General features: G+C 44.2%; 1 protein-coding gene across 7 annotated transcripts in view; it reads right to left on the reverse strand.

Moving 5' to 3' along the window:
• C1H10orf90 (chromosome 1 C10orf90 homolog) overlaps positions 1 to 17808 on the reverse strand; it is a 240255-nt gene that overhangs the window by 80506 nt on the left and 141941 nt on the right. For 5 of the 7 annotated variants that reach the window (XM_060381371.1, XM_060381385.1, XM_060381396.1 and 2 more), the window contains 2 exons: positions 11669 to 11760; positions 359 to 1481 (listed from right to left, as the gene is read on the reverse strand). In XM_060381371.1, the coding sequence (XP_060237354.1) occupies positions 359 to 1481; positions 11669 to 11760 (1215 nt within the window). The remainder of the gene's footprint in view (positions 1 to 358; positions 1482 to 11668; positions 11761 to 17808) is intronic. The other 2 variants (XM_060381376.1, XM_060381380.1) reach the window with 1 other exon arrangement.

The raw sequence follows: 17808 nt of genomic DNA on the forward strand, positions 1-17808 counted from the left end.
AAAAAATCATCTGGATGTGGGTGGCACTTTATTCCCATCCTGCTTTGGAACGTGGTTGCCGGGGGAGCCGTTGCTTGCCCTGGGTTGCCTGCGTGGCCTGGCACTATTGTTGGGGTAGGGAACTTGAGTGCTGGCTTCTCATTCCCTACAGACCTCTCATCTGAGAATATCTGTTTACCCAGACATCAGCACCAGCTTGGGAGCTGTTGACTTGAGGCAGAGACCACCAAATGCTCATTGTGAAAGAATCTTTCATCGTGAAAGATCGGCTGGGATGAGTTGTGCAGAAGAAATTCAACAGTACCTCCTTAGCTGGACACTGATACTGGACGCCCTCCTGTAGGTGGACATCACTCACCTGCCCTGTAACTCCAGCCAGGAATATGGATGGAGAGTTGGTTGGCCTGACTGCTGGTGGGACACGCCGCACGGTCCTCTTTCTCCTTTCTCTCTGGGACCTGGTTCCTTCCCACGTCTGCAAGTTTGACATTTTCCAGTGGAGGGGAGCTAGTCTGAGGGCATGCGCCGCTCCCCAAATGTACTGGCACCAATGCTGGGCTCCCCTTCCAGTGACCTTCCTGTGGCTGGCCCCATTGTGGGCCTAGGAGGTCCTGCTTTCCTTCCCAGAGCTCCTGCGGCAGGGCTCTGCTGATTGGCTCTCCATTAGCTGTGCTGTCTACTCCATCTGCTGTTAACCTGTGGGAACTACAGCGGAGGTTGAGCGACAGGACCGACCTGTGCGTTTTGGGGCTGGCAGTTTGAGGTTGCTCAAGGGGGACAGAAAGAGATCTGTCCAAGTAGTAAATGGTATTAGGACACTGCTGAGACACCCGGAGGTGGACACAGGAACTGAACACCAGTGGGACTTTTCTCGACGGTGAATTGTCTGAAGAAAAACTGTCTTCTTTGTCATCCATGTGGGTGACCCAGTACTCTTGCCTTGCGCACATCCTTGAGTGAGCATGGGGAACCTTCAGCCCCTCCCCGGAGCCATTGCTAGAGAACTCTGCACAGGTGAAGGGTCCATTGTGCTGACACAGATGGGCACCACTAGCCAGAGCCGGGGTGCTTCGGAGCACAGCATCCTTGGCCCTGCACTTGCGACATAGCGGGTCCGGAACAGTGTCCCATACCAAGTTGCTGGCTGGAGGCTCCACACGCCGGGCAGTAATGGTGATAGATGAGAATCCCCTGTGGGCGCCCTTGCCTAGGTTGTCCCCTGTGGACAGTGGGTCTGTCTCCAGTCCTTGCTCATCTGAGGGAATAAGGATCCCCAATCCGTCTGGAGGTAAAGCAAATGGCTTGTGCATGTTCACTCCGCTGCGCCTGGCCAAAGCTGGCTTTGTGGTACGCAGCTGAGGCTGAGCGATTGCTTGTGGCAGAGGCAACATGGCTCCATTTTCCATTAATTTCTTTTCATCAATCAACCGGGAAATGACAATAGGTGATATCATTTCTGTGTTTTGTGATGCCAGTGTCTCCTAGAAAATAGGCAGAAAAAAAAATCAAGTTATTCTAGCAGTTCATAGCAATACAGGCAGTGAACTCTTGCGTGTCATGGGAATGCTGGGGAAGGACCACTTGGATTTCTCATTAAGGCCGTTTAAGGCACTCTCGATGCCAAACCTGAACATTCTGGAGGGACGGAAGCCCAGGTCTGTTTGTTAGGAAGTGATGAATGTTCTAGACACGTTAGCCTAATTGGAGGAAGGATGGAATCACTTGGCTGGGTGTCAGTCTTAGTTTACTAACAATGTGCTCCAGTGGAACCCCCTAGACTGCAGTAATTGCTTCTGCCAGACCCCAGAACCTCAAAACAAAGCCTCGCAGCCCCAATAAGGAAGGAAAACAGAATTATCAAGGTGGCTGAGACATGGCATTGGAGAAGTGATAAGCCATAGATCTGCGCTCTGGTAAATGACATAACGAAGAGCGACCTCCCGAGTTTCTTCTCTCACACAGTCTTCCATTTTTGCTGCTTAAAGCTAATTCAGTCTCCCTGCTTGCTTGGCCTTATGGGGAGTCCAAGGTCAGAGAGCAAGATATGAGAGATCAAATGCCCAAGCTCAGTTCCCAGACTAGCTAGTCAGTTGGCTTCTCTTACCAGGATGAGGTGTACCAGTGTACAGAGGATAGCTGTAGCTCAGTGCTGCTCTGTGAGGAGTATTTGTCCACATTTTAAGTGATCAAGGAATTCCATGCTTCCTAATTAGCAGCTCCTAAGTCCTTATGTAAATCACTACTGCTTGCAGAATAAGGCACTGTGCGTTTTTTTTTTTCCACCATGTCTAACCAGATTAAGAGCAAGAAGGAGAATCCCTTTGTTCTTGGGTTTTCCTGTATGTGTATTCAGTGCTGCAGAAGGCTGATCTCTGCCCAGCATTTAGTGTGCACAGAACCCGCTGGAACTTGTGCACAGAATTGCACAGACCCTGAGATAATGATAGAAACTAAAGCCTCCGAAAGCAGAAGGCATTGCTAGGGTGCTCCGCACTCAAGGCAGCAGATCTCAAACCCCAGCACATCTGAGGATCCTCTAGAACATTGTGAGCACAGGCTTCCCAGCTCTGACATCCTGACTGTGGAGTACTGGGGATTTTAGCCCACACACCTCTGTGATCCTGATGTAGCTGACTTAGGGAGCATGAAAGCAGTCACAGCTGGTCTGCTGCCATCCCAAGAAAATGTATTCATAAGAGGTAGGTCTAGGTACCATGAGAGCTTGGGCTTTGCCTTTCCCAAATTTAAGAGAACAAGGGTAGGATTTGTGTTTTCTTCATGGCAGATTTGATATTAACTTGTTTAAATGACTGAGTGTCTTCTTCTATCTGGACATGAGACTCTGAACATAACACAGTGATGACCCCAGCTAGAGTCATTTGGGAAAATGGACTCTCAATTGAGAAAATGCCTATAGGGGAGTCTATAGTGCCCATTTCCTTGATTGATGATTGATATGGGAGAGCCTAGCTCACTGAGGGAGGCACAGTCTCTGGACTGATATTAGAAATCCCTGGGTGCAAGAAGAAAATAGGCTGAGCAAGCCATGGGGAGCAAGCCAGTAAGCAGCACTCTAGGTAGACCAGGCTAGCCTTGAACTCAGAGATCTGCCTGCCTCTACCAACCAAGTGCCGGGATTAAATGCACGTGCTACCATTCCTAGCTACCTCAGCTTCTATGCCCTTATTTACTTTTTAAAGATACTAGAAAAGTTACAAACTTCAAGATAACCAGAAATGGGGGGGAGTCTATTTTAAACCTCCTTCGGTGTTTAAAAACTCAAATATTCTCCATTCTTGGACAAGAACAAACTTTAAGCTTCTCCTCCAGCCTCACTGCCACCTTCCAATTCAAAGTCATTCTACAGTTCAAGGTCAACTCAGTGGAGTCTCCAGTTGTGAGTGGAGATGAGCACCTAGCACCTCTGAGACTAAAGTACAAAACAATTACCTGTAGTTGGCAATACCCAGATGCCCTTGCCTCCACCTTGGACAAATCAGTGGAATACAGGGTTCTGGGAGATGGGTTGGAGACAGGTCAGTGCTGCCTAAGCTTCTGTGTTTCCAGCAGGCTTTCTGTCTCAGTACTCTCCCTACTCTATCCTCTCCCTGTAGCACTCTCATGGCTGTGATTTGCATACAAGAAAATGACAGTGCACCTGGAGCCCATTTGACAGCACACAGTCCCTCCCTTCCTAGTTAAATTTAGTTCTGATAATAATTGTTCCTGTGTACCCCATGATGGGTGTAATCATACCCAGTGGGAATTCCTTTGACATTGATCTTTGGAAGAAAAAAACAAAACCTGACTTGGAACCTTCAGTGTTGCTCTTACTCTGCAGGACTGTGTTTCCTCAAATCTGGACCAGTGACAACTTGCCCTTAAGAATCCCACAGGGTTGCGGGGAGTAGATGCCTGAACACCTTAATCTCCAGGTGTAAGTTGAGTCAGGACTTGTGGGGATGAGTTCTAGAATTTGATTTTGTTTTACTTATTTTTTTATATATTTTATTTTATTGACATCAGAGTTCTGCCTTCATGTACATCTGTATGAGGGTGTCAGATCCCCAGGAAACTGGAATTACAGACAGTTGTGAACTGCCATGTGGGTGCTTGGATTTGAACCTGGGTCCTTTGAAGGAGCAGCTAGTGTTCTTAACTGCTGAACCATCACTCCAGCTAGAATTTCTATTTGTAACCAGCTCCCTGGTGGCCCTTGAGGGCACATGGATATGGAGGAAGGAGGCTGAATTGACTTAGGTGACCCTGAGGCTCACCCTGAGTCTTGATTCTCAGAGACCCCAGACCCCGGGGGAAGCCTTGATTTGTGTAACTGTAACATAAGTAGAAGACTGAAACGGATAACCTTCCTGGTACTGGAATCACCAAGATCTAAGGGCCATCACCTTGAACTGAGGATCCTGTGAGAGTCTAGGACTGGAATCAGCATGACTGTATTCAAGGAATAAAGAGCTGCCAGTTCAGCTTTGAAACAGCCATGACACTGATAACAGCAATCTGGTTCCTTTAGGCAGAGCTCGGGGACATATTTCCTGAGGGCTTCCTTGGGGCAACAGGCCATAGGCATCTTTCCAAAGGTCCTAGAGGTTCTGCGGAGCCTAGATAAAGAGTCAGCTGCCATTTCACTACCTGAATCCTAGAAAGTGTGACTGTGATTTTGACTCCACCAAAAGTAAGAAGAAAGGCCAGGAATGGTGATGCATGCCTTTAATCCCAGTATTGTGGGAGGCAGAGGCAGGTAGATCTTTGTGAGTTCGAGGCCAGCCTGGTCTACATATTGAGTCCAGGACAGCCAAGGCTACACATAGAAACCCTGTCTCAAAACAAAACAAGACAAACAAACAAACAAACAAAAAACAATAATTAAAGTAAAAGTAGAGAGCAATGATGAGAAGTGTGAATCTGAACTTATTTCTCAAGCTCTTGTGTTACTCAGGGTGACATTTTCCTGAGTGAATACATGCTGGCCAGCATCATGCCCAGAAAAAACTGTCTGCCCTCTCTTCTTCACAGGGAAGATGTGAGGAATAAGAAGAAATGACAGTGTGATAGTGTCTCACTAAGCTTAAGACTTGTTTTGGTTTCTTTTCTATTGCTGTGATTAAATACCCAGACAAGAATGGAAGGAAGGAAGGAAGGAAGGAAGGAAGGAAGGAAGGAAGGAAGGAAGGAAGGAAGGAAGGTTTGGTGGGTGGATAGGGGGATGTATTTAGCTCACAGTTCAAAGCCCAGTCCATCATGGAGGAAAAGTCAAAGCAGCAGCAGCAGTGAGACATAGCTCATCACACCATGTCCACAGCAAGAAAGGCCCAGGATCCAGCCCATAAAATGGTGCCACCCACAATTAAGATGAGTCTTCTCATGTAGATTGACTTAAGGGAATTCCCCTCACACAGGTTTGCCCAAAGTCCCATCTTTCAGGTGGTTCTGGATTTTGTCAAGTTGACAACACTAATTACTACAAGCATTTGTATGAATTACTTTTCCCATGAATCAGCAGAAATTAGTAGATAGTTGATGTGATCAGCGCAATAGAGGTGCCTCATCCAATTGCCTATAACTGCTTTTTGGTGTTGTTTTCTAACCTTACAGTCACAGGCAAGCCATATGCTGAGTGATTCAGAGGACAAATCTTTACTGAACACCTATTCATACTACATGCCAGGTACACGTTGAGTAATGGAAACTCTTGTGGTCTCCTGAATTTAACAGCCTAGAGACAGTATCCAGATGATCAGGACAATCGTTAGATTGAATGTTGACAAAAGATCCCCCAAATTAAAATTAGAGAACTTATAAAGGAAGTGAGGAACTGCTCACCTTTTAACAGTTACAATAGTCCTGTAAGGCAGGTTTTATTTATTAAATCTCATTTTCTTATGGAGACCAATAATGTGTAACCTAGAGCTAGGGAGATGGTTTGGTTGGTGAAGTGCTTTCACACAAGCATAGGAACTAGCGTTTGGCTCCCCAACACACACATGAAAAGCAGGATGTGACTGCATGCAACTATATCCACAGTGCTAGGGAGGCAGAATCAAGCCGACCCTATGTCAACAAATGAGGTTGAAAACCATGAACAATGACTGGCTCTTTGGTCTCCCCACCCCCGAAGGGAGGAGCAGTCCTGTTAGGCCACAGAGGAGGGCTTTGCAGCCAGTCCTGAAGATACCTGATAAAACAGGATCAGATGAATGGGGAGGAGGTCCCCCCTATCAGTGGACTTGGAAAGGGGCACGGTGGAGATGAGGGAGGGAGGGAGGGCCTGGGAGGGAATGAGGGATCGGGACACGGCTGGGATACAGAGTTAATAAAATGTAACTGATAAAAAAATAAAAAAAAATTAACTCTGTCAAAAATAAATAAATAAAAATTATTTCCTTTAAAAAAAACAAAAAGAAAACCATGAACAAAGACTCATGTCAGCCTTGCAGTTATAGGTGAGTGCACACATGCACACACACACGCACACACGCACACACACATACACACACACACACACACACACACACACACACACACACACCAAGAAGAGGAGATACATTCTAAAAGCACAGATTGTCTCAAATCAAGCCATTTTGGGATGACACTCCCTCTGCCTTTTAAGTAAAGGTTAACGAAAAGTGGCTTTGAAGGGAGCTACTTTCATGTGAAATAAAGTTAAAAGATGTAAGACTGGATTTGAAAGGATGAATAAGACCATCACTGGTATTGAAAGTGGTGTACGTTCGAGGTGAGTAAGAACCAGGCTGGGTTTGAGTCTGGCTTTGGCTTGGCAAGAGACCATCTCCTAACCAGGGTCTTCCGAGATAATTTTTGCAATCTTGCTCATAGATGATGCTACTGATTCCTTTTTAAATGTTTTAAGATATTGATTTATTTTAAATGTTTCCAGCATGATTTCGCAGAACTGCTAACTGTTTTCATAGTTCCATGCTTCTTATCTACTGCGTTTGCTTTTTATTTATGCCTTAAGGCATATGACTAAGAAGAGCATCGTTGCCTAAATTGAAATAAGAGCAAGATAAGTGGCAGACACTCAGAGCAATCCCACCCTGAGCCACTGAGGTGAAAATGGCTTTCTTCCTGCAGCAATTTATATCTCCAAAGGAGAAGCACGCAGTATGATCTGTACCTTTGAAATATGTATTTTTCTCCCCTGGGTGAGACATTTTTTTTTCCTTTGCCAGTATAGCTCTGCAACCTATGGCTCTATTTTCCAGATTTGGATCTGTCTCTTCATCGTACCCTCTGCCCCCGTTGCCTCCACTCACTGCATACCCGCTTACCCCCATAGAGAAGGCCTAGAAGCATCATTGCTGAGTAATCGATCAACCTTGTGCTGCTGTGTCCTGGATACAAGAGCAATTCAGACTTGCATTTACTCTGCTGAGAAGCAACGGGGATGCGGGGCTTCAAAACAAATGGAAAATGGGAGCTTTGCTGGCTCCACATTGTGAAGCCACTATCTTTCTGCACAGTCACTAAAGACTAGAGGGTTCAGGCAGGTAACACAGCAGTGTAGAGCTGGCTAGAATCAACCTTTCACCCATGTTTGTTTGTTTGTTTGTTTGTTTTTTATTGTAGTTAAGAGTTGCCATCTAAGTGTGCACCTCCTCCTGTCACACGCATTCTATTGTGTCATGCAGCCCTCACCATCTATTTCCGGCACTCATCTTATAAAACAAAAATTCTGTCCCTATTAAATAAAAAGCCCTCACTCCCTCCTCCTCACAGCCACTGGAAACCAGCAAGAATCAATGCTTTTAAATGGGGAGGGGGAGCAGCTAGTAAATTAAAGCATGTGAAATTTCTTATAATCAGCAAAAATGAAAAATAAAAATTATAAATCTCTTAAATGACACAGAAATCATTCGTATTGGAATAATGCATGATAGAAAAAAAGCCATAGAAGTTGACATGCATTTTAATGCATGTTTTTAAACACAGAGAAAAATAGGGAAAAGATATACAATCTGTATTTTTATATTTTTTATGATTTATTTTTATATTAATTACAGTTTATTCACTTTGTATCCCAGCTGTAGCCCTCTCCCTCATTCCCTCCTAATCCCACCCTTCCTCCCTTATCTCCTCCATGCCCCTCCAAGTCCACTGACAGGGAAGGTACTTCTACTCTTCTATCTGATCCTAGCTTCTCAGGTCTCAACAGGACTGGCTGCATTGCCTTCCTCTGTGGCCTGGTAAGGTTGCACCCCCATCAGGGGGAAGTGATCAAAGAGCCAGACCCTAAGTTCATGTCAGAGACAGTCCCTGTTCCCCTTACTAGGGATCCCACTTGGAGACTGAGCAGCCATGGGCTACATCTGTGCAGGGGTTCTAGGTTATCTCCATGCACGGTCCATGGTTGGAGTATCAGTCTCAGAAAAGACCCTTGGGACAATATTGTATTTTCTTATGTATACATTTTATATTTGTATGTATACATTTGTGTATTTGCAGATACACCAGAACACATTTGCACACGTGTGTGTGTGCAGCCAGAGGTTGACACCAGGTGTCTTTCTCTGTTGCTCTCTAAGACAGGGACTAGTACTACTGAGCATGGAACTCAGCAATTTGGCCAAACCAGCTGGACAGTAAATTCTAGCACCTCCTGTTCCACTCCCTGATGCTGGGGTTACAGGTGCACACCATCATGCCTGGCTTTTATGTGGACACTGGGACTCCAAACTCAGGTCCTCATGTTTATGAGGCATCTACTTCACTGACTGAGTCATCTTCTAACCCCTATTATACTAGATTTCTACATGATGTTGTCATTAATTTTAGTATCAGGAAAATTTGAATATATATATATATATATATACACATATATGTATATATTAGAAGAAGTAAATGTGTCCCTTGTTTTACTTTTAAACAAACACTTGGAAGAAGAGGCATGGCTTCCCATCATTGCTCCAGCCTTGATGTGTTTTGGAACGGAAGTGATGAGAGAGGCGGAAAGTTAGGGCACTAACCCAGGTGCGAATACAGTGGAGTGTTTCAGCATTTGGCGGTGGCCTTTCGCACACACAGGACGAGGACAAGCCTCCAAAGCTCCCGGTTAGGAGGAAAATTTGAAAGTCACACTATGGATCAGACTAGATGATCCAGGCAATTCCAGAGCAGGTGTTGAGAAGGTATGATTTCTAGGAGATGACTCAGCCACAGAGAGCGACTGTGCATGCAGTCTCTCTGTCTGCCTGTCTGTCTCCATCTCTGTGTGTATGTGTGTGTGTTGCCTTTGTTCTTTCTCTCTGTGTGTATATGTGTGTATGAGAGAGAGGGAGAGAGATTTGGCCACGTGTGTACAAAGATCTGTGTCATTATTAATGACCAAACACTAACTAGTGTTGATATCAGTAGGACAGTGCTGGAAATTTTCAGCTTCATCTGGAGAACAGAAGGGAACTATGGTTAGCTGGAACATTTTCTTCCTATCCACAGTGCTGGAAATAGAACCCTGGGCCATGTGTGTACTCGTAAACTTTCTAGAACTGTGCTGTATCTCTTGCCCTAAAACCTTTCTTCTAGAAGTAGCTGGGAATAATGGTACACACCCTTAATCCAAGCACTAAGGTAGGCAGAGGCAGGCAGATTGCTACGAGTTCTAGGTCTACAAAGCAAGTCCAGGACAGCAAGCTACACAGAGAAACCCTGTTTCAAAAAAAATAAAATAAAATAAAAGACAAACAAAACAAAACAAAAACAAAAAAAGACAGAAGTAGTAATCCATCCTTCCCAGACTCAACTCTTCCTTCCCCAGCCTTCTCTCCACAGCCTCCATTCCCAGTGACTGGAGTTCCTCCTGCTTATCCCCCACCCCTTCTTGCTCTGCTCCCATAGACTAAATCAAGGACATCAAGGCATGGTGAATTCTTGTCACAGTGCATATGGTGCACCCTTCTAGAACAGACTTTGAATGCCACCTACTACATCTCACCTCTTACGGTCCAGAATAGCATCTTCACTAGTTGGATTTTGTCAATGACAGAAGTTAGAGTCATCTGAGAAGTAGGAATCTCAATTGAGAAAATGCTCCCATCATATTGGCCTATGAGTGTATCTGTGAGGCATTTTCTTGATTAAGAGTGATGTGGGAGGTTACAGCCTACTATGAGCAGTGCCATCCCTAGGCTGGTGGGCATGGGCCGTATAAGTAAGCTAACTGAGCAGGGTGTGGTGGCACACACCTGTAATCCCAGCATCTCTGTGAGTTCAAGGCCAGTCTGGTCTACAAAATAAGTCCAGGACAGCCAAAGCTACACAGAGAAACCCTGTCTTGAAAATGAAAAGAAAGAAAGAAAGAAAGAAAGAAAGAAAGAAAGAAAGAAAGAAAGAAAGAAAGAAAGGAAGGAAGGAAGGAAGGAAGGAAGGAAGGAAGAGAGAAAGAAAGAGAGAAAGAAAAAGAAAGTTAAATAAATAAACTAGAGAACAAGCCAGTAAGCATCATTCCTCCACTCCCTTTGATTCAATTCTTGCCTCTAGGTTCCCATGTTGAGCTCCTGCTCTGGCTTCTCTTGATGATGGACTCTAACCTGTAAGCCAAATAAACTCTTTCCGTCCCAAGCTGGTTTAGTCATAGCAACAGAAACTGAACTAGAATAGCATCCTTTATCTTGGGAAATCGGGGCCAGGGGTCCCTGGATGAGCTCTAGATCTTTACTAAATGGAGAGTTAAATCAAAGAGACACTTTTGAGAAAGAAAAGAAAGACACGTTTGCCATTTAAATCTATTATAAGAAAATCTTCATAAGACACAGCAGGTGAGTGCCTCTGGGGCGGCACCTCCAGAATAAAGGAGGAAATGAGAGCTCTGGGGCCTGGCAGCTTAGGTGCTTCAAGATTTGCATGTGTGTGATGCATGGCACTCCGTCACAGCTTAGTTTTGTCTTCTGCACAAAGAGTTCAACATCAGGACCCCTACTCCTTGAATCCAGTAAGTCAGCCAGCTAGAGAGAACCTGGCAAGTCTAGATAGATAGATAGATAGATAGATAGATAGATAGATAGATAGATAGATAGATAGATAGATAGATATGAAATCATGAAATTTGCAGGTATAAGTGGATTATAGTCATATATTACAGGATAGACAAACTACAATGCACAGACCCCAAGAAGATATGTCCAATGGGCATCTTAGGCTTCATGTCAGCCCACTAGTTAGGGGAGTGGGGGAAAACTGACACAGATTATGTTGTCTGCTTTTTATCACTTCCTTGTGATGGGACACCCTTACAAGGCCACAGGAGATGGAGACAAATTCAGTCTTCATGTGACTAGATGAGCTGGGTAGAGGGCTCTCCTATTCTGAGGAATAGGGGAGAGGGGGTGCAGAAGGGAGGGTGGGACTGGGAGGAGAGGAGGGAGAGGCCTATGACCATGATGTAAATTGAATTAATTAAAAATAAAAAAGTTACTTAAAATGGATATATATCATATACACACATAATACATATACTCTATAATTTCCTATAAAACTCTAATCACTTGTGGTTAGATTTTTTTGATTCATTCATTCATTCATTCAACATTTGACTAAAGGAAACAAACCACAAACCTATCTTGAGCAGTGCAGCAATGGTTTTTATAGTCCAACACCTTTTGCTGACCAGTCTAGAAGTACAAACATATGTTACCTTGACGAAGTCCAACTTCCTCTTTGTAACATCAGTCTGGAGATTTTTAAGGGCGATACAATCATTTGTACTATAGCGCGTGTCCAGTAATCCTAGACAAAAGGAGATGACACGGCTACTTTTAGTACACCAAAGGATAAAATGGAATGCATGGCTTCAATTCTACTATAAAATTTAATGTCTACCATTCACATAATATACCAGCCTAAAGCAGTTCCAGTATATTCCACGCCATGACAAAACCTGTGTGCTTCCTTCTTTGTTCCAGCCACTTCTGCTCTTGGAGATCATTCTTATTGGTTCAGCTAAAAAAGTCCTTTCCCATGAAGTTTTTATATTTAAGATTCAGTAAGTAGTTGAGCAGATATGGCCTAAATCATGTTTCCATTGTCCTAAGTTTACATTCAGAAAGAAAGAAAACCACATTTCTATGTTTCCAAGTACCTCTAACCATAAAGGCATAAATACAAGACCAACTTTCAGCCAGTCTCTCAATGCAACCACAAGCTGCTCTATAGAGTGTAAAGATATTTGGGTATAGGGAGTTTTTGCCATGAAGACATCTAAGGGTGTGGTCAGGCCCAAATGTGGATGAGAATTATTTTGGCTTAAGCTTCCTGATGGATGGAAACTGCCCTGCCCAACTCCTAGAACTACAAGCAAAAGTGCTTTTGGGAAAAGCATTTTGTGATGGAAGTAAGGAACATTTTAAAGTTAACCTGAGACCTGAGGCAGGATGGAGACAAGCTTAGCTACAGATCCATGGTAACAGCAGCCCCAAGATTTATCACAGTAATATTGCCAGGATGTTCCTACAGAAATGTGAGTCAGACATAGGAAGAGCCAGCTAAAAGAGTCTGTGCAATCATAGCCAGAGACCTAGTGTGTTCAGTCCAGGGGCAAAACTTTGGCTCACATTCTACAGAATATGAGCATTCAAAACACTACAGTGGATGATTCTGGTCCTGGAGATTAAAAGTGTCGAAAACAGGCTCCCTAAATTTAACATCCTCCATAGTCAGAAGTCTAGAATATGATGGGATCAGGATGGGGTAAGGATTCCATCTCCAGTACCATGAAAATATTTCCTGCTTATTTGGATAGAGGTTAAGGCATTGTGTGTGTGTGTGTGTGTGTGTGTGTGTGTGTGTGTGTGTGTTTGTAGAAAAATCATACACCATAGTACTGTCAAGTTTGGCAGATTTGTGAAGGGATCAGGATTTGACTCTGGGGGCTTTTAAGGGTCAGCCTTAACCCACTCAAAGCCTACCTCTGTTACAGCCTGTCTTTGAGTGTCAATAAACCTCCATTACATCCTGACTTGGATTGTGGCTTCATCTATGACTGTCACTAATTGACACTAAGTGACAGAGCATCATTCAAGGTGATGTGCACTGATTACTTTCTGCGAAGCCTGCACAACCTTGATGCTTCATGATGATCAGATAGTGAGGCTGATGAAGATGAAAGTCATCTGGCCTGCTCGTGTAGCATGGCATGGGAGTGAGAACTTCAGAATCAATACAGTGTTGGGGACCGGATGGTTTTTGTTTGTTTGTTTGTTTTTGGTTTTTTTGTTTTGTTTGTTTGTCTGCTCTGCTCTGGTCCTAGCTGACCCTCAGTGAATCAGCCATTGACCCTGCCTTTATCCATAAATGCAGACAATGGTACCTCCTACAGAAACACAGGCCTTGCCCTAACTGTCCTGGGAGATCCTCATTAAAGTACTTGGGTGAGGATATAGTATCAGGTAAGTATGCCATAGATAGCAGAGGGTGCTGTTGTTACAGCATGGGTGAAGGCTGTTCTTGCCCAAGCCCAGCGTCACTAATGTGATGGCACCAATGGTCAGGCAGCCACTAAAACTGGACCGTATAGTCTAAAGGCTTGAGGCCCAGCTCTGGGTTCACTGGTGGCTTTAAGCACATTGCTTGGCATACCCTGTTTCCTCCCTGTGTTATGGAGGATATGGAGGTGGCTACTTCACAGGGTTACCGTAAAAATTCAAGTGACACAACAAAATTAATTTCAGTGCAATGTGCACAATGTGATATCATATAATAAGGAGAACTCACTATATTGGGAGTAGAGAGCCTCACTTCTAGTGGGTAAACGGAAGGCTGCTGGGATTGGGCAGCATGAGTGATTAAGTATGAGCTTCTTATGACTGCTGTAACAAATGGCCACAAGACAAATGCATCCTCTACATGTTTCATCTCCAGCATTGGGCTAAAATCAAATTAACAGCACAGCATTGCTTTCTGTAGGTGTGAGGGGGTAGGGTTACTCTCATTGACTTTTCTTGCTTCTAGACATTATTTATACTCCTTAACCTGTGCCTACCTCAATCTGTTCTTCTGTTGTCTCCTACCCTTGACTCTGTCCTATTGTTTCTCTTGTTCAAGAGGTCCTAGACTACAGTGAGCCCACCTAGACAGTCCAAGGTAAAGTCTTCATCTCAAGGATGGATCAGAACACAGAATATTTTAAGTTATCATATTTCTTGTACCTCAGTACTTGGGGTGATTCAGGTAAATAGAATGTAGGACCTTCAAATACGCATATAAAGTCTATGTAACAACACAGAAAAACCAGTTACAGTGACACAACATGAAAAGGAACCCTGAGCCTATGGAACATGTGACTGTGGCATTAATAAAATGTATGGGTCATTCTATAAAAACAGTAAAGTGACTGCATGGAGAAATGGCCTGGGGTGAAAAGAACTGGCTGAGAACTAGGTGTGGGGCCTGAGCAACTGAAGGATATAGTTAGGCTTAGAGTCTGAAGACTCAAGCTGAGGTAACAATTGTAGTTACGAGGCTGTACGAAATGTTTTTAGCCTCACCACCTCTGTTTTTCTTTATCTACAAAGTCAGAATATGTGGCCGATTCTGTTGAGTACTTACAGTTCCCCTTTGCTGGATTGCTACTCTATCCCTTTGCTGTTAGAAACTTGCTATCAACAGTGTAGAGCCTGCTACCCTGAGCATAATTCTCCACATTGGACCACAGCCACCATGATTATGATATAAAAGGCCATTCGTGACCTAACATAACCAAAGGCCAAATTTTACCTTGAACAACACACTCACTCAGGTCCCCCTCTACTAAATACCCTTCACTTGCCTTTGGATCCTCTCTTAAAGAATGCTCTATCTATTCTTGAACACCCTCAACTTCTGGCTCAGGGCTTTGGTTCCAAGAAAAAAAGCTATGATGGCTAAGCACTCCTCAATGCTATCCCTTAGCAGAGTTTCTCCAAGTGCGTCCCTCCAGCATCAGGGGCAGCATTGGAGGAATTGATAAGAAATGCCTGTTCTGCTGGTGCCACCAGCCAAGATCACCCCCAGAGGATCGTGTTGGGGAGCTTCGACATCCATCCATGTTTCAGCCACTTTTTCAGCACGTTTGAGGCAGCTCAAGTCCTGCGCCTGCCTCACTCTGAATAACATTCCTTATGGATGGTAACTCTGATAACGCAGAAGGTAAACATGGTGTCTTGATTCAAAAACTACCCTTCAGCTTTCAAGGATCTGTGCTTTACCTGTGTGCGTGGGGATCAAAGGAGGCTTCAACTTCAATTACGATAAATCTACCAGCAACACCAGCCAGCAGAAATTTATGATGCCACTAATTAAAACCATTCAATGACCCACAGTCACCATTGCTGGTGTATGGTATTCAGTGGTCTGGTTGTTTATGCCCAGGGGGCTTATCCACCCACTAATTCACTAGCGTATGCCAAGAGATGACCTCTCCTGAGTCTGTTGGATAACCTCACTTGTACATGGCTCAGCTTGAGCCACATGCCCAAAGCTATTCAACCCCTTGGTCTCTCTCTAAGAGGCCACAGGAGCCTGAACAAATACCAACAAACTGAGCCGTCTTGCTAAAGAGACAGGCCCTGGGCTGAGCAGCAGAGATAGAAAAGAATGCCCTGCCCTCCAAAGGACATCAAGGCAATGTGGTGGCATTTTTTGAGAATTCTGGAATTTTGGTTTCTTTAAAAAACACAGAAATATAAGAATGTGCTTTCATTTTAATCCAGATGTGGGGATGTGGGGCTCCTTAGGACTGTCCGTAGCAGCTGGCTATGATTTGCCTCATGTTCTAGCAGAAGCATGGTTCTGCCAACTGCAGATAATTTCTGTGATTGTTTGACATTTGGAATGCTGAGAACTTTCAGAGGCTATATAAATGTGAGGGCCCACGAGAGGTGCAGTGGGTGGTTGGATGTTTAGGGAGATTGGTTGCATTTTGTTAGTAGCTGTGGTCAAAGAAGAAACAAAGGGACAGAAATTACATTCAGGGATCTCTTTCTCTCCGTTCCTCTCTATCCTTGTTTTCTATCTAGTAATAGGGGGTGAAACCTGGGGATAAAGGGTGGGAAAAAGAAAAATCCACAAAATAGTAAGGCAAAAAAATAAGGCAATGTCATACAGCCTCAGACTGACACAGGAAGCTCCTCCCGTTGAGGGGGGCCTCACCAGATATGACATGCATTAGTGACTTTTCTCATTGCTGTGACAAAATATCTGCCAAAGGAAACTCAAGGAAGGCTTGTTCTGGCCCATAGTCTGAGGTTACAGTCTATCACGATGCATTAGGGAGAATGGTTCCAGCTGGGGAAGGAGCTGGCCACACCGAGACATGGTATCCACTGTTTGAAAACAGAGGGTAATGCTGGTGGCTCAGCTCACTTTCTCCTTTGTCTTTCTTTTGTTAAGTTCAAAACACCAGGCCATGTTCAGGGAGCCTTCCCACCTCAGTTAAACCTCTCTGGAAACACTCTCACAGAAGCATCCAAAGATGTGTCTCCTAGGTGACTCTGAAACATATCAAGATGACTATGAAGATTATCATAAGAGACTTTAAACAAAAATAGAAAGGGGTAGGGAGAAAGTAGCACAGCCAAGCAGATGACAAAAGTGAGGGGGAGAACAAAACAAGGTAAAGAATAAAGACAAGAGCCAGTCACACTTTGATGGCTTGTAGGATACACAGACAGAATAATAAATTCCCGCACTTTGTCCAACCTGACTCAAGTTGCCCCTACAAATGGCAGACAAGTGTCATTGTGTATTGCCTAATGAATCAATCCATCAATGCCACCTGCAAATGGTAGTGTGTGGGTCCTGGGTGCATGCCTGAGTGTGCTTCCTCTCACATCTAAGGCCCTGTGTCAGAGGAGACGTGCCTTCAGACCCCTCATCCTGGGCTGGTGAATTCTATAGAACAATGTTTCTAATCTGACAGGAGTCAAGTCTTACTCTTGACTGCCACTGTCACCTTAACAACAGCTCCCTTAAAAACACATTTCATAGAAAAAAATAACTTTTAAGCTTTATATCTCACTGTCTCTGTGAGATTTAACATCAGTTGAACCACTAGAGATTTCCGTTTTGAACTTCTAGGACAACATGGTGTTCTGTCTAGCTTTCTGGATTCTCTCCATGATGACTTCTGTTCACCTCTGCTTCCTCTTAACAAAACCCCATGGAACAATCTAGCCAGAGGGTCTGGGTAACCTCCATGAGTACCACCTTAAAGGTGCTCAAAACGGGACTTTAAGAGCCTACAGTTCAGCTGCTCTAAGTCATCCCTGACTCAGCCTTTCCCAAACGGGATCAGTTAAATTTCCTAGATTTCACCATTCCCTTCCTCCTGCCTGGGTCCTTGGCGAGTGGTCACATCTACCTCTACCTACAGTGCAATCAGTATTACCCCTTTGCATCCCTGCCTTCTCTCACCTCCAGGATGCCCCTCCAAAAGACAAAAAATGTTCTTGTGAAAAAGCTCCTCTCTGTCGCATCAGTATTCTTAACCCAGGTTCCCTGGTCTTGGCAAGCTCACACCTGGGCCACGGGCCACCAACCATACCTCCCTGCAAACTTGGCAAAAATTCCCTTTACACCACCAGTAGTGACCTTATAGATAGGCTCCATGGTTCCTTATGTTAAAAAAGAAAAAGCTTTTCTCATCATAATAATGCTTAGAAAATATAACATTGGAACGCACATGTATGCGAACTCAGAGGCTCAAAAGAACCAGGATATGAACCCTTGAAACAAGATTATTTCACATCCTGGATGTGGGTACCTTGAATTTCTTCACAGCCTTTAATTGTCTCACAACTT

Source organism: Meriones unguiculatus, chromosome 1 (genome assembly GCF_030254825.1).
Source record: "Meriones unguiculatus strain TT.TT164.6M chromosome 1, Bangor_MerUng_6.1, whole genome shotgun sequence".
Taxonomy (NCBI): Eukaryota; Metazoa; Chordata; class Mammalia; order Rodentia; family Muridae; genus Meriones; species Meriones unguiculatus.